At 38.6% G+C, this 15,449-nt stretch overlaps 1 protein-coding gene across 50 annotated transcripts in view; it reads left to right on the top strand.

Annotated features, from left to right (window-relative positions):
• The window catches only part of abi3bpa (ABI family member 3 binding protein a), a 350,635-nt gene that overhangs the window by 34,735 nt on the left and 300,451 nt on the right, over window positions 1–15,449 (top strand). For all 50 annotated transcript variants that reach the window (XM_087992632.1, XM_087992642.1, XM_087992635.1 and 47 more), the window contains one exon: window positions 13,496–13,672. In XM_087992632.1, the coding sequence (XP_087848758.1) occupies window positions 13,496–13,672 (177 nt within the window). The remainder of the gene's footprint in view (window positions 1–13,495; window positions 13,673–15,449) is intronic.

The raw sequence follows: 15,449 nt of genomic DNA, 5'->3' as shown, positions 1-15,449 counted from the left end.
GTTACTGAGACCACACTTCTCATTAACAACAGCAAAACAGAAATTGTTGGAAAAGCTCAGCAGATCTGGCAGCATCTGTGGAGAGAAATCAGAGTTAACATTTCAGGTGCAGTGAGTTCTGAGGAAGGGTCACTACACCAAAAATGTTAACTCTGCTTTCTCTCGATAGATGCTTCCAGACCTGCTGAGCTTCGCCAGCAATTTTTGTTCTTGTTCCTGATTTTCAGCATCCTCAACTCTTTTGGTTTTTATCCAGATTTCTCATTTGCTGTTTTCACAATGTTCTCAGAGCAAAACATTTCAAATTAAATAAATTCTCATGTAAGTATTGAATTTAAGCTGCATAAACTGTGAAGAAAATTGTTATGTAAAGGCTTTAAGAATTTGGGTCAACTTTGTTGATATCACAATGTTGCTCCACAATGGGTACAAATAGCACAGTGTGGGCGGAGTTCATGCTCATGGAGTAAACACAGAGGGATCTTGGAGTTTAGGTACACAGTTCTCTGAAAGTGGAGTCACTGGTAGATAGGGTAGTGAAGAAGGCTTTAGGCACACTAGCCTTCATCAGTCAGGGCATTGAGTACAGAAGTTGAGAAGTTATGTTGCAGTTATCACAGGACATTGGTGAGCCTACACTTGGAGTATTGTGTTCAGTTTTGGTCACCTTGTTACAGGAAAGATGTTCTTAAACTGGAAAGAGTGCAGAAGAAATTTACAAGGATGTTGCCTGGACTCAATGGTCTGAGAATAAGGAGAGGTTGGACAAGCTAGGACTTTTTCCTTTAGAGTGTAGGAGACTGAGGGGGTACCCTATAGAGGTTTATAAGATCATGAGAGGCTTGGATAGGGTGAATGCACTCAGTTTTTTTTCCCAGGATTGGGGAATCGAGGACTAGAGGGTATCAGTTTAAGGTTAAAGGGAAAAGAATTAAAGAGAACCTGAGGAACACAGAGGGTGGTCCACATATGGAATGAGCTTTCAGCAGAAGTGGTTGAGGTGGGTGCATTAACAAGATTTAAAAGGCATGGATAGGAAAGAATTAAAAGGATTTGGGCCAAGTGCAAGGAAATGGGGTTAACGTGGACGGACATTTTGGTCAGCATGTTTGTGTCAAAAGGTCTGTTTCCTTGCTGTAGGGCTCTCTGACTTTATGACATGTATATTGTACCACAAGGTTCAGTGCTGGGTCCACTGATTTTTGTCATTGTCTAAATGATTTGGGTGTGAATATAAGAGGAATGGTTAGTAAGTTTGCAGATGATACCAAAATTGGTGGCATAGCGGACAGTAAAGAAGTGGACAGAAAGTATTAGATGGGGCAATGGGCTGAGGAGAGGCAAGTAGAGTTTAATTTAGATAAATGTGAGGTGTTGCATTTTGGTAAGGTAAACCAGGGCAGGACTTGTACAGTAAATGACAGTGCCCTGGGGAGTATTGCTGGGCAAAGAGACCTAGGGGTGCAGATGCATAGTTCCTTGAAAGTGGAGTCACAGGTAAACAGGGTGGTGAAGAAGGCATTTGGCAGGCTTGCTTTTATTGGTCAGAACATTGCGTATAGGAAATGGGGTGTCATGTTGCAGTTGTTCAGGACATTGATGAGACGACTTTTATAATACTGCATACCCTTCTGTAGGACAGATGAATAAGCTGGGGCTCTTTTCCCTGCAGCATCGGAGGCTGAGGGGTGACCCTATAGAGGTTTATAGAATCTTGAGGAGCATGGATAAGGTGAGTTAATAAGGTCTTTTCCCTGGGGTGGTGGAGTCCAAAACAAGAAGGAATAGGTTTAAGGGAAAAGATTTAAAAAGGACTTCAGGGGATAACTTTTTCTTGCAGAGGGTGGTACGTGTATGGAATGAGCTGCCAGAGGAAGTGGTGGAGGCTGGTACAATTACAACATTTAAGAGGCATCTGGATGGGTATATGAATAGGAAGGGTTTAGAGGGATATAGGCCAAATGCTGGCAAATGGGGCTAGATTTATTTAGGGTATCTGGTCGGAATGGACAAATTGGACAGAAATATCTGTTTCTGTGCTGTAGATCTCTATGTCTATGACTCTATGAATCTAAAAAGAAACATCTAGTTGAACTAATATTAGGTGGCAAAGTTTATGAAGTCGTCTTTCAATAACATAGTCTTAATATGAAATAAAAAGTGTTATAAGGAAGTTCATGCCTGAATGCACTTTTTGACCTTGCCTTCTCCATGAACAATATGCATTGAACACAAATTCATCAAAATGGACATATACCAATGATAAAAGACAAATGACCAGACTTTTACAAATGATTTTACTAAAGGAATCCAAAAGCAGTTCGAAAACCAGAGAGTCTGATTTCAATTAATGACATTTTTATTCTTTAACAGAATATATATCAATGATATCAGTGGTTAGCACTGCTGCCTCACAGCGCCAGGGACCCGGGTTCAATTCCAGCCTCAGTCGATTGTGTGGAGTTTGCACATTCTCCCTGGTGTCTGCTTGGGTTTCGTCTGGGTACTCTGATTACCTCCCACACTCCAAAGATGTGCAAGTTAGGTGAAATGGCCATGCCCATACTGTTCAGGGATGTGTAGGTTAGGTCAGAAGTAAATGTAAAGTAGTAGGATAGGGGAATGGGTTTGGATGGAATACTCTTCAGAGGGTTGGTGTGGACTTGTTAGGCTGAAGGGCCTGTTTCCACATTGTAGGGATTCTTTGATTCTGTGGTATAGACTGTGATTCAGTGTGGGTGATGTGAATCTCACCCAAGTCTTTTCTGTGGGGGAGACCTGACTGAACTAAGTGCCTGTCAGGCACTTAACCAGCCAGCAATGGGCCTTCCCTGGAATTTAGGACCCTGTTGCTGGAAATCCCACATCCTGAGAGCTTCCAGCCACACAAAAAACAGGGAGTGGTGGTTTTTTCCAGGAATGCTGTAAGAACTTGACCAGAGTTTGCCACTGGATCCCTGATTGCAGGTTTATCAATCATAATGGGGAGGAAAGTTTGGGACAATGAGGTTGGGAGTGGGTCAGGCATAGAGGACAGAGAGTAGCTTTCAGCAGCATTGCCCCTTGCTGATTTTGGGTCTCTTCATCAGGCATTGAGAGCCTAAGGACAAATGAATCCCACTATGAGGTGACATGAGCAGCCTTCAGGAGTAGGAGGGGAGCTGTGTAAGCAGATGGGTTGTTTGGATCAACTCCTCTGGTGGGCAGCTTGACTGCGGGAGGTTATCCACCGGACTGACATGAGAACTCCCACATAATTTATTGGGCCCAACTTCCAGGTTTGCTTTTGTCACAGGTTGGATTAAGTTCTGCCCAAGGTATCATCGAATAATACAGCAGAGAAGCACACTAAATGACCCATACAATCTCTGCTATTTCAATGCACTTTGTATACATGTTTTATCTCCCATTATACTGCATGGCCTTCCACTTTATGAACAAAACCTAATATTTGGTATTATGTTAACTGTCTTTACAAGTCCATATAAATAGTATGTCTTCATATGGATTCTTGAAATATTGTTTTTTGCAATAACCTACATTACATTAAATAAAGGTTTGTCTTATAGGTTGGAAGTCTTATGTTTTCCAAAAAGAAGTGTGAAAAGTTAATGATTAATGGTTATTTCTTTCATAAGTGGCCTCCTATGTCAAATTTGCTATTGGAGTGTTAAAAGCAAATCTGAAATATAATCTGGCAAAGTCACCAGTATTTTTATAGTTCTGTTTTGGAAGCAAGCAAAATATTTATGCCAAAGACGAAAGATGTCAGTGCTGGAAAATACACCAGATTTGAATCCAGTATTAATATTTCAGCAATGCTTGGATTCAGTGCATGGAAATGGAACCTCACAAATGTACCAGAACGCTTCTCTCACAGGGCCACATTCCTGTTGCACCATTCTGGCATTTTCATTTTCCACATCAGCAATTATTGTGACAACATTGAATCAGGTTCTCATCTTAATGGCAACTAATGAAAAGCTATAGGAAGATTTGTCCTGCAGATTTGCACCTATTAGAAACCAGGCATAACCAATGCAGACTTTCAGAGCTGCCAGGTCGTCAGCTTGTGCTGAATTCAGAACTTAGATCTCTAAAGTGAATACAGTATTTTAACCTACAACAATATCTTTCCTTTTCTCACTTCTACATACCAACTTAAATTACATTCTTGATATTTCTGGATCAGTCTGTTCACAGATCTTATTACACACCTTTGGAGCAGGTGAGACTTGAACCCAGGCCTCAGAAGCAGGGACAGGGACATTAACACTCCATCACAAAAGTCCTTAATACACTACATTGCGTTAATTGAAGGTTGCAACAGCCCAGAGGGTCATTTGATGCTCCTTCATTAGAGACATCTGGTAGTAAGTCACCAAACCAGTTGAGGAGTGTGGTTGAGAAGGCAAGGCCTTCATGGTGACATCAACCAGAATGGAAATTGAACCTGCTCAACTGGGGTCACTCATTGTTAACTAATTATCCAGCCAACTGAGCTAACCAACCCCAAGTCTAAGTCATTTTCTCGCTATTTTCCAATCAACCTATTGATAGATATTATTACACACTTGTGGAGGACATGGGACTTGAACCTGGGCCTCCTAATTCAGTGGTAGAGACACTACCACTGCATGACAGGAACCTACCTAAAAGTCAACATCACTAAAACAGATTATTTGGTACTTATCACCTTGCTATTTGTCTGCGCTCCCTTTGTGGTAAATTGGCCAACATAGTTCCTACATAACAGTCACACACTTTATAAGTATTTCATTGGTTGTAAAGTACTTTACATCTTGAGGTTTTGAAAAATGATGTGTAAATGCAAGTCTATTCTTTTCATATGTTTTCTCTTGTCCTGTCTCACCTTTTAAGACTTTTCTTCAAAATCTACCTCCTTTGATATCCCTTCTAACTTTTATTCTTTCACTCTGTGTCAATTGTTCCTCAATTGCTCTCTAGTGAAGCAACTTGGGATGATTTCCTATGTTAAGGATACGATATATTGCAAGTTGTTTTTGTTTTTGGAAAATTGCACATTTCAACTTGGCTTGCTGTATGTCCTAGACCCAACTACCCATCACCTTCCCTCCATCATAATTTCAGAATGGGAATGTTTGCCAATGGTTGCACAATATTCAGCACCATTTGCAACTCTTTGGATACTGAAGCAGTCGATATTCAAATGGAACAAGTCTTGGACAGTCTCCCGGCTTTGACTGACAATGGAAAGCAATATTTGCACCCTACAAATGCCAGGCACTGAACTGTCTCCAATAAGAGGCAATCTAATCATCACCCCTTGACATTCAATGGTGTTGTCATCACTGAATTCCCCACTACCAGCATTCTGAGAGCTTACCTTTGATCAGAAACTGAACTAGACTTGTCATATAAATACAGCAGCTACAAAAGCAGATCAGAGGCTAGGAATACTGCAGCATGTAACTCACCTCCTGACTCCCTAGCACGTGTAAACCATCCACAAAACACAAGTCAGGAGTGTGATGGAAAACACCTCACTTACCTGGATGGGTGCAACTCCATCAACACTGAAGAAGCTTGACACCATACTGGACAAAGCTGCCCACTTGCCTGGCACCACATCCTTAAGCATCCACTCTCTCCACCACCGATGGTCAGTAGCAGCAATGTGTACTATCTCCAAGATGCAATGCAGAAATGCATCAAAGGTCTGAAACTCAGCAGCTTCCAAAGCCATGACCACTTACGGATAGAAGGACAAGGGCAGCAAATGCCACCTTCTGCAAACTCCCCTCCAAGGCACACACCAACCTGACTTGAAAATGCATCAACATTCCTTCACTATCGCTGCCTCAAAATCCTGGAATTCCATCCATAAAGGCACTTAGAGCACAAGGACCACAGCGGTTCAAGAAGGTAGCTCACCAGTCTCTCAAGGGTAACTAAGGATTAGAAATAAATACAGCCAGCCAGCGACACCCACATCCTGCAAATGAATTAAAGCAAAACCTTTTTGGGCAGAAAAACATTTGCACTTATTTAACTTTTCAATTTACTTTCGGTAATGGTCTCCATGTTATTTTATATTATTAAATAAAATGCTGGTACTAACAATATTTTTTTAAAGCATGTTTTTATTGAAGAAATTGTTTTTTTTTAAATATTACAATAAATACAAAACAATACAATTCAAAATAATACAAAGAAAGAACACAAAAAAAGTTAAAAAAAACCCAGCCGCCCTCCTGTACAAATGTATAAATATATATCGAAAAATATATAATAAAATAAAAACCCCAACTAACTATTTAACTAAATAAATAATAACCAACAACAAACTAATAGATAGTAATAACTCAGCTCAGCTGAACAAGGCACTCAAACGTTTTCAGTTCCACCTCCCTGAATACTGAACTCGTAAAACACAATCATTACGGTTATATAAAAGCCCTTATTAGTGTGGCAGATAAAAACATTTAAAAGTTCAACAGCTTCCAAAAGGTTTACTTGTAATTCATATTGTTTATTACAAAAATTTATTTTGAGACAACCATGATGCTTAAATGTGGGGAAAAATGTTTGAAAACTTCAGGAATTAAACAAAACTTTGTTAAGATCAGGAGCAAAGCACAATAATAAACTCTGCTTGATTTTTCCCTCGGTTTGCTGTTTGAAAGTCTTATCATATGTTTACAATTAACTTTTCATTTGTTACAAATGTGCATGTTAGGCTACAATTTCTGCTCATAAAGCTAAATGATGCAGAATCAAAAATGTTATTGAATCAGTAAGGGATGATTACAAACATAATAAAAAGAGGCATTTAATTCCATCCATCTCAGTTAATAAATCTTTGAAAAAGCCTGTGTAATTTTTTCCCAATTTAGGCATTTCCCACTTTATCAATTTCTCTATAATGCTAAAGATCCGACTAAAGAATAGAATTCTTTATGTTCAGGGTGTCCTTGAGTGACTCAGACCTAATTAAAGGACTAGGTACTTCAAGTTGCAAGCATGAAGCAAAATTGATTTATTTTTGCCACTACCCTTTCTATACAGACTTCAAAACACTCTGAAACTCTCCTTGAAATGTGACAGCATTGACATTAATGACTGAAAGGAACTTGCTACAGTTTAAAGAGAGTTTAAGGGTTACTGCGGATTATATCTGCAATAAATGCTGTTGGTTGCGAAACTTATCAGATCGAATGGATTGGTTGGAGAGACAGTTAGAAGCAATGAGGAATTTGCAACAGCAACAATATGTGATGGATGGCAGTTATAGGAAGGGGGGAAAGTCTCAGATACAGTCACATAGATGGGCTATACCCATTTCAAACAAATATGCTGTTCTGGAAAATGTAGGGGTAATGGATTCTCAGGGGAACGTAGCATGAACAGCCAAGTTTCTGGTATTGCGACTGGCTCTAATGCAATGAGGGGTATGTCGGGTTCCAAGAAACCAATTGTGTTAGGGGACTCTCTAGTCCGAGGTATAGACAAACGTTTCTGTGCCCAGCAGCGAAAAATCAGAATGGTGTGTTGCTTCCCTGGTGCCAGGATCAAGGATGTCTCAGAGAGGGTGCAGAAGGGTTTGCAGGGATATGGGCCGGGTGCTGGCAGGTGGGACTAGATTGGGTTGGGCTGTCTGATCGGCATGTACAGGTTGGACCGAAGGGTCTGTTTCCATGCTCTACATCTCTATGACTCTATGACTCTAACTGATCAGAATGGTGTCAACTCGCCCAAAAGTGCATCATGCTTTGAGTCACATCTTAATGATGTTTAGAGATAAGGATAGGGAAGGAAGGAAATTCTACATTCTTGGCTTCACCCCATTTTACCAAAGATATGTCAAAAATAGGCTTGTTCAGACAGATGAAGGGCCATGACATAAACTCATGACTCCAAGGAGGTGCGTTTTTGAGTTGAGGTATAACTACTGTTGTCACTGATGTAGTACAGGATGCATCATTTCTAAAAAGTGCTCCAACAAATGTATGGGGTAGAAACTTTCAGAATTTGGTTCTCAGCTCCTTTGTTTGAAGCTGCAGCTTTCTGATCAAGTAATAACGGCATCACGTAGCAGTCAGTACCAGAGCTCGTGAGGGTGTTATAGTAGGATATCTGCACCACATTCAAAAAATATTGTTTCAGCAAAGAAATAATGTTTATGCATTCACAATTTTCTCTTCTGTGAATTCCCTCAATTCTGGCGTGTTTAATTACTTTACTTTTCTTGAAAAGAATATCCATTTTGATTTGAAAGCCAATGCAGATGGTGTTGGAACAGTTATCATTGTCAGAAAAAAAGCTATTTGGCAACTTACCTTATATTTGTACATTGTATTGATATAGATGAGGTGGAAACATATGTTATTTGTTTGTGCACTTCCATTTTACTGATTAAGACTGGTTCACTCAAAAGTATATTCCCACTTATTGTAATCATTAGGGAATTGCACAATCATTAACTATTCATTACCAGCAATAATATGCTCATTTCTGACATTAGCAAAGTCACTGATGTAAATCAGAGAGAGACCTTTAAAGTTCATAATTGCATTACACTTCAACAATCTGAGATCATAATGATAATACTTGGTGCATTACTTGTGTTTTTATGAAGTCTGTAAGTACTTCATTATATTAGGCCAAGGATTATATACAACTAAATGACCCTTAACTTGTAGATTTGAAACATTCCAGTCTCTAGTGCTACTGGGATGCTTGTGAATAATTACCCTGGTATTTCAATACTGGGCTAGCTGAAATGAAGAAGGTGTTTGATTGGCTGATTGCCAGCCAATGACTGCATGACTTCACAATGGACATTGTTGGTGCACAAGAAAATTCACAGTAAAATAATGAATATCAGTGTGACACAGTTCATTTTAAAGACTGACAATAACTTGAGTCAATTAGGAAAGCTTTGGAAAATGAGATTTGTTGTACAGGTTGATTGCACATACCTTCGCACTGACATCAGCAGCAAAATATGTCCCTTATGAGAACTGCAGTTGTTAAATTAAATAAATATTCCAGAGATGACAAAGTTTCAAAATGGTATAACTCTTTAGCAACTGTTTTCTTAATACATGTTTATGTGAATGACATTCATCATTTTCTGAAGCATTGTAAAACTATTGGGACATATACTAGTATGGAGTTATATGAAAGAAACGTAACTTTCCAAAACACTCCTAATTTCACAATTGTTGGGCTGTAAGTTAAAAAAAGTAAATCTTTTGATTTCAGAATTAAGCATGCAGACATTGAAAGAGAAGCCATACTAGTACATGAGGGTGAAAATACAAAGATATGCTGACAGTTTTAGATAAGCTGGAATGAGGTAATTGGAGATGATAAATACTAGCATAACTTGTGCAATGCTTAATAGAAATCTTAGATAAAAGGTTACTCCAGTTAAGCTATGAAGAGACAGCAGTAAATGTTCCTGGAACAGTCCTGCACATGGCAAATGTCAAATAATGTGCTTTTCTGTGATTCTTCAAATGATCCATGGCATTAGTATCCCAGGTTTCCTAACTAATCAATGTGGATAGGTGTGAATATTGACCTGAACCTGACTGTTGAAACCTCAGTTTTTAAAGCAATCCTGGCAAAGGACAAATTCTGCAACTGGTAAGTGAACAATAGCAAAGCATAGAGTTTTTACAGTGCGGAAAGAGGCCCGTCAGCCCATCATGTCTGTGCCAGTCATCAAACATCTATCAATTCTAATCCATTTTTCAGCCCATAGCTTTGTATGCTATGGTATTTCAAGTACTCATCTAAATAGTTCTTAAATGTACTGGCAGTTAAACAAGAAGGGGAGTCGGGACAACCCTGGTAATTATAGGCCAGTGAGTCTTACTTTGGTTGTGGGTAAGGTGTTGGAAAAGGTTATAAAAGATAGGATTTATAATCATCTGGGAAGGAATAATTTTATTAAGGATAGTCAACATGGTTTTGTGAAGGGTAGGATGTGCCTCACTAGCCTTATTGAGTTTTTCGAGAAGGTGACAAAACAGGTGGGTGAAGGTAAAGATGTGTACATAGACTTTAGTAAGCCATTTGATAAGGTTCCACATGGTAAGCTATTGCACAAAGTACGGAACTTCGAGATTGAAGGTGATTTAGCAGTTTGGATCAGAAACTGGCTAGCTGAAAGAAGACAAAATCTTTCCAATAGTTTCCACCACCACTGATGCTAAACTCATTGGCTTATAGTTCTTGAATAATGGTACCGTTAGCTGTCTTCCAGTCCTTTGGCATCACTCCTGAGGCCAGAGAAGATTGAAAACTAATGTCAAAGTCCCTGCAATCTCCTCCCTTACCTCCCACAGAAGACTAGGATACATCTCATCTGGCCCTGGCGATTTATTTAGCTTACGTTCACTAAAACCGCTAATAGCTCTTCCCTTTCAATGCTAATATGATGGTATGTTACAGACCCTTGCTCTGATTTCTATATCTGCATTATCCTTCTCAATAGTGAAATGCAAAGTGCTCATTTGTAAAGTCTTCTATGCCTTCTGGCACAACACACAGATTGCCACTTTGGTCCCTAATGGCCTCTACTTTTTCCCAGGTCTTCTTCCTGCCTCTAATATACTTATAAAACACTTTGGATTTTTCTTTGTATTAGCTGCCAGATTTTTATTTCATGCCTTCTCTTTGCTCTCTGCTAGGTCATTTCCTATATTTAGCCTTGGTATCGACTTAAACTTCCCTTTTCTCCTTATCCAATTCTGTACATGGTTCAATATCCAGGGCTCCCTCTAGATTTTTGGTTCCACTCTTCATGTTTACAGAAAAATTTTGGCCTTGAACTTTCTACAGCTGTGATGTAGGTTTTCCAACAAGTCACTGCTCCCAGTCCACTTTGACCTGATCCTATCTTATATTAAAATCACCTTCCCCCAGTTCAGAACCCATATTTCTAGTCCGATTTTGACCTTTTCCACAGCTAACTTAAATCTTACAGATTTACGGTCATTTTCATCTGTTATGATTCCGGCTGATGTTATCAGCAGACAAGATCACAGACTGAAACCTGATGTGGTAGATCATAGTTTAGCTTGGTTTTAGCAACAAAGTCTCTCACTGAAACATAGCACACAATACTTTGGGTTTTGCTTTAATAATAAATCAGACATTTATTAACAGAAGAAACTAAGAGAAAGTAGAATAAAACAAAGTTTTTTTTTATCCAAATTCAAAGATTTTTAGACACAGTAAAGGTACAGTCACTTTAATCCCAACACATCAATTAAGATGGAAACAATATTTTTGAATGGTACCCAAAACACACTCCTTGTAAAGTATTCCAAAACACACCTCGTACAGTACACAAAACACCAACTTATAGAGTATTCACATCAGAGGTCCTGTCTCTAAAACCTCAATAAGTTTAAGTCATTTCTATTTTTAACTTGCGGGTGTAACAACAGATAACTTCTTTCTAGAGTGATTAGACTCCTGAATTAAAAATACTCAGCTTTAAGTAACCTCATCAAGGTTTTAGCTCAACATTTCTGTTCTAGAGATAACACCTAACATTTTATTCCAAGGTAATTTAATTTCTCTTTATCGTTCCCTTTTCATAAGCACTGGTCTATACAGCTATCTTCACTCAAGAACTTCACAAGACTGCTCAAAACTCAAAGTAAAACTAAAGAAAAAACTCACGCTCTCCTTGTGATTAAAAATGTTCCAGAAATCTCTTGCAAACCTTGATGCTTCATTATTTACCTTGCCAGGTTGCAAATTAATGTAAAGGAAACAAAAATGAATTAATGTGACTCAAAAAAATCCATTCATTCTGAAGCTAGGCCTCCAAACTTGTTTTTAAAGAAATCGCCATAGCTACAGAAATATTTACAAATTAATACTGACATCAGACACATAGAAAATCCACATGTTGCTAACTCAAAACCAAAATCCCACGCTTACGATAAATGGTATTAAAGATATATCACAGAGTTTATATCTCCCACCAAAATGCTCCACACTGACACTTCTGGTACTTGGCTGGCTTTGTTTCCTAACATTTGTTTATTTGTTTAATGGTTTATTTAATTGGTCAAAAGGATAGAAAGAGACATTTATTGACACTGGTATTGGAATGAGAGGTTCTGAACTATATGTTTGTAATGTGAATACATCAAAAGTTGAGTCACGTTTGACTTCTGGTCTCCTCTATCGCCAACTGTGTGTAAGAAGTTTTACAAACGGCTTTGTGCAAGTTCTTTTTAACTTTAAGGACTGCCAGTGAGAAAAATAGAACGGTGTGTACACTCCTTAGGCTGAGCCATGACTTTAATGTCTTTGGTACTGATGTGGGAAGATAAGTGGAAACGTATCTGTTTTTTTTCATGAGAATGAGTTTTTCTTTAGATATAAATCCTGTTGTTAATCATATTTCTCTTGGGCAGCAGCAGATTTAAATCTTGTGCAGTACCTAACCTTATAGTAACCACTGTACAGCTCTTTGTCCATAAATGACAAGTTCTGGTGGAAGGGGTTGATCATAGACTTTTTGAGGGTTAGATTGGTTCATATTTCTAACTGGCTTCCGAAGGCCTCAAATTGCAGCAGCAAACATCTGCATGTTCCTGACCAGAGGTTCACCAAGGATAAACAAGAGGGATCCTTCCCAGGTTTTTTGCAAAATTAAATAAGGAGACTGATGCTTGCTCGAGATCCTTTTCTGAAATTTAAATTGCCTGAGGTCTCCCACACTGAACCCCAATATCTCTTTGACCCCATTTTCTGACCTGATCACTTACGGGCGGCACAGTGGCTCAGTGGTTAGCAGTGCAGCCTCACAGCACCAGGGACCTGGGTTCGATTCCAGCTTCAGGCGACTGTCTGTATAGAGTTTGTAGGGAGTTTGTACATTCTCCCTGTGTCTGCATGGGTTTCATCTGGGTGCTCCGGTTTCCTCCCACATTCAAAGATGTGCAGGTTAGGAGAATTGGCCATGCTAAATTGCCCGTAGTGCTAGGTGCATTAGTCAGAGGGAAATGGGTCTGGGTGGGTTACTCTGCGGAGGGTTGGTGTGGACCTGTTGGGCCAAAGGGCCTGTTTCCACACTGTAGGGAATCTAATCTAAAAATCTGTGCAAATTCCTATTACAATGCCACCTTCAGTATAAGGAAGTCCGAGGCTCAATATCCCGGGCTGCTTGGACCTAACCATTTCTTTGTGCAGGGTACTAATCCTACACAAGTCCCTCCTGAGTCCAACCCATGGCTGTGTTCACTTCCACCTCCAAGGTCTCAATGGCCAGATCAAAGACAATGGTCAGAAAGATGAGGGCTGCTTCCTTGCCAAGTTTTACAGGACAAGAACAATGACTTCTGACTGGTATTTTGATACCTTTAAGGTAGTAGATGTTCTTGCTGACACACATTTGTTCTCCTGGCTCAGTAGGTTAGTTTTGTATGTTTTCAGGTTTTAACAAATTTTATTTTGTTTTCTTGTTATTTATCCCCAGTTAAAAGACAAAGCTTAAAAGTGCGGATTACTGCTAAGGATGACAGTATTATAATAAAGTACCTTAGCTCCAACCCAGCCATCAGACTTCAAGGCTACATTCTTGGATACGGTGGTCGACAATCCAAGCAGAACATCACATTGCCTGACAATGGAGATCCATTTGAGGTTGATGTTGGTAAGAACTCAAAGCCATTTGTTTCCACTTAAAGCATGAAAATTAAAACCATACGTGTAGCAGCACAATGACATTTCACAAAAGAAATGTGTGCTCATCACCTCTCCCATTATACCATCAAATTCCCCTTCCTTTTGACATCATTTGGACAATATGTTAAAACTTTACTTGGAATTGTCATTTGATTGATGAGGACAGAATTACTTATGGGAAACTCATGATAAATCTGAGGAATGATTTCCATTTCCTTTGTTTTATATGAATCTGCATAAAACAGTGTTGGGTTTGGAACTTCGATTGTGATTCTTTGCTCACAATAATCAAATTATCCACTGTTAAAGAAATCTCCCTTGGTGTCTGATGCCAGTTTTTCTACTTTCTGAAATGTTTTCCATTATTAGATTCAAGAAAACACTGCCATGACATAATCGCTAAATTAACAAAAAAGAGAAATATGTAAAAGGAAAAACAATAGATTAAGGCAGGATGAAAGGAAAAGTGAAAAAAAAATCATTTTATGTATTAGATATTTAATGCCTCCAACAGTAAAAACCTGAAGGAATGAGTCTTCATGATAGTAATAGTTAAATTTCAGTACCAGAATGATTTATTGTTGGTAATTAATATTTAGCACATGGCTAAAAAAAGATTTATGGCTAATTCAGATTTAAATAAATAAATGCAGACCTCAACTGGCTCTAGGACTGTCTCCATAAGTGTTTTAGTTGGGTCCTAAATTTAGGTGGCAAGTTTAGTTCATATCATCTGTGCAAACACAGCAAGTACATGCTATATTTTTACTGGTGAGCCAGATAGCGAGATGCAATTTTTGCAAGGTTAATGGCAGAGCATGTAACTCAGCCAAAATTTTCAGATTTCTACATCCACCCTCTTCTGAAGTTGCTGTAACATTTGCGCATAAGTAATGGTGATAACTATTAGCCCAGCTGCTTTCTTTTTGACAACAGATTCTGGCCAATGTTTCTCTAAACCAGATGTGCAGCAAAGTGCTCTTAGCTTTGTTTTACAAATACCATTGAATCAAGAATTCAACAGACATGATGAAGTACTGGATTATTAGTTTACAAATTTTACACATATTCATTTAATCTTCATTTGGCAGGTGGCTATTTTTAAATGAAATACTTACCATTAAAATGCTTAAACAATGAACTGCAGCTCAAAGAATAAGCATTTTCTGATTGTATACGTCAGCTCAATTCGGTTCTAAAGAACGGTCACTGGACCTGAACGTTAATTCTGATTTCTCTCCACAGATGTTACCAAACCTGCTAAGCTTTTCCAACAATCTCCGTTTTTGTTTCTGATATCCAGCATTTGCAGTTCTTAGGTTTTTTTTTATTTAGCTCAATTTGTATGGGATCTTAAGATAAAATTCAACAACATCATCAATTATTGTCAACACTTCATTATGCCTAAAACCATCGCTCACAAGGAATCCTTTAACATCATAAACGAAGCAACATTTAAATTGGCAGAAGACAACAGGAATAAGTTGTCAAATGCTTCTTAAAGTAGTTACTGATACACACCCACATACAAAATGCAATCACTGTAAATACATTTTCCATGGATTGATGAGGTCACAACAAAATGGGTTCATGTTAATCTCTAACTCAATCTTTGCACTTCCATTCAGAATAAGTCACAAGGTAATTCACTTTGAGATGTGATTACACAGAAATGAAAACCTTTATGACACTGCTCAAGTATTAAATTATCTACTTGACTCAGTGTTCATTATAATAGCATGCGC

Source organism: Chiloscyllium plagiosum, unplaced genomic scaffold, assembly GCF_037043375.1.
Source record: "Chiloscyllium plagiosum isolate Xiang-an unplaced genomic scaffold, Cpla_swu_hap1 HiC_scaffold_12, whole genome shotgun sequence".
NCBI lineage: Eukaryota > Metazoa > Chordata > Chondrichthyes > Orectolobiformes > Hemiscylliidae > Chiloscyllium > Chiloscyllium plagiosum.
Note: the sequence above shows the minus strand (reverse complement) of the source record. Positions and strands in the feature narration are given on the sequence as shown.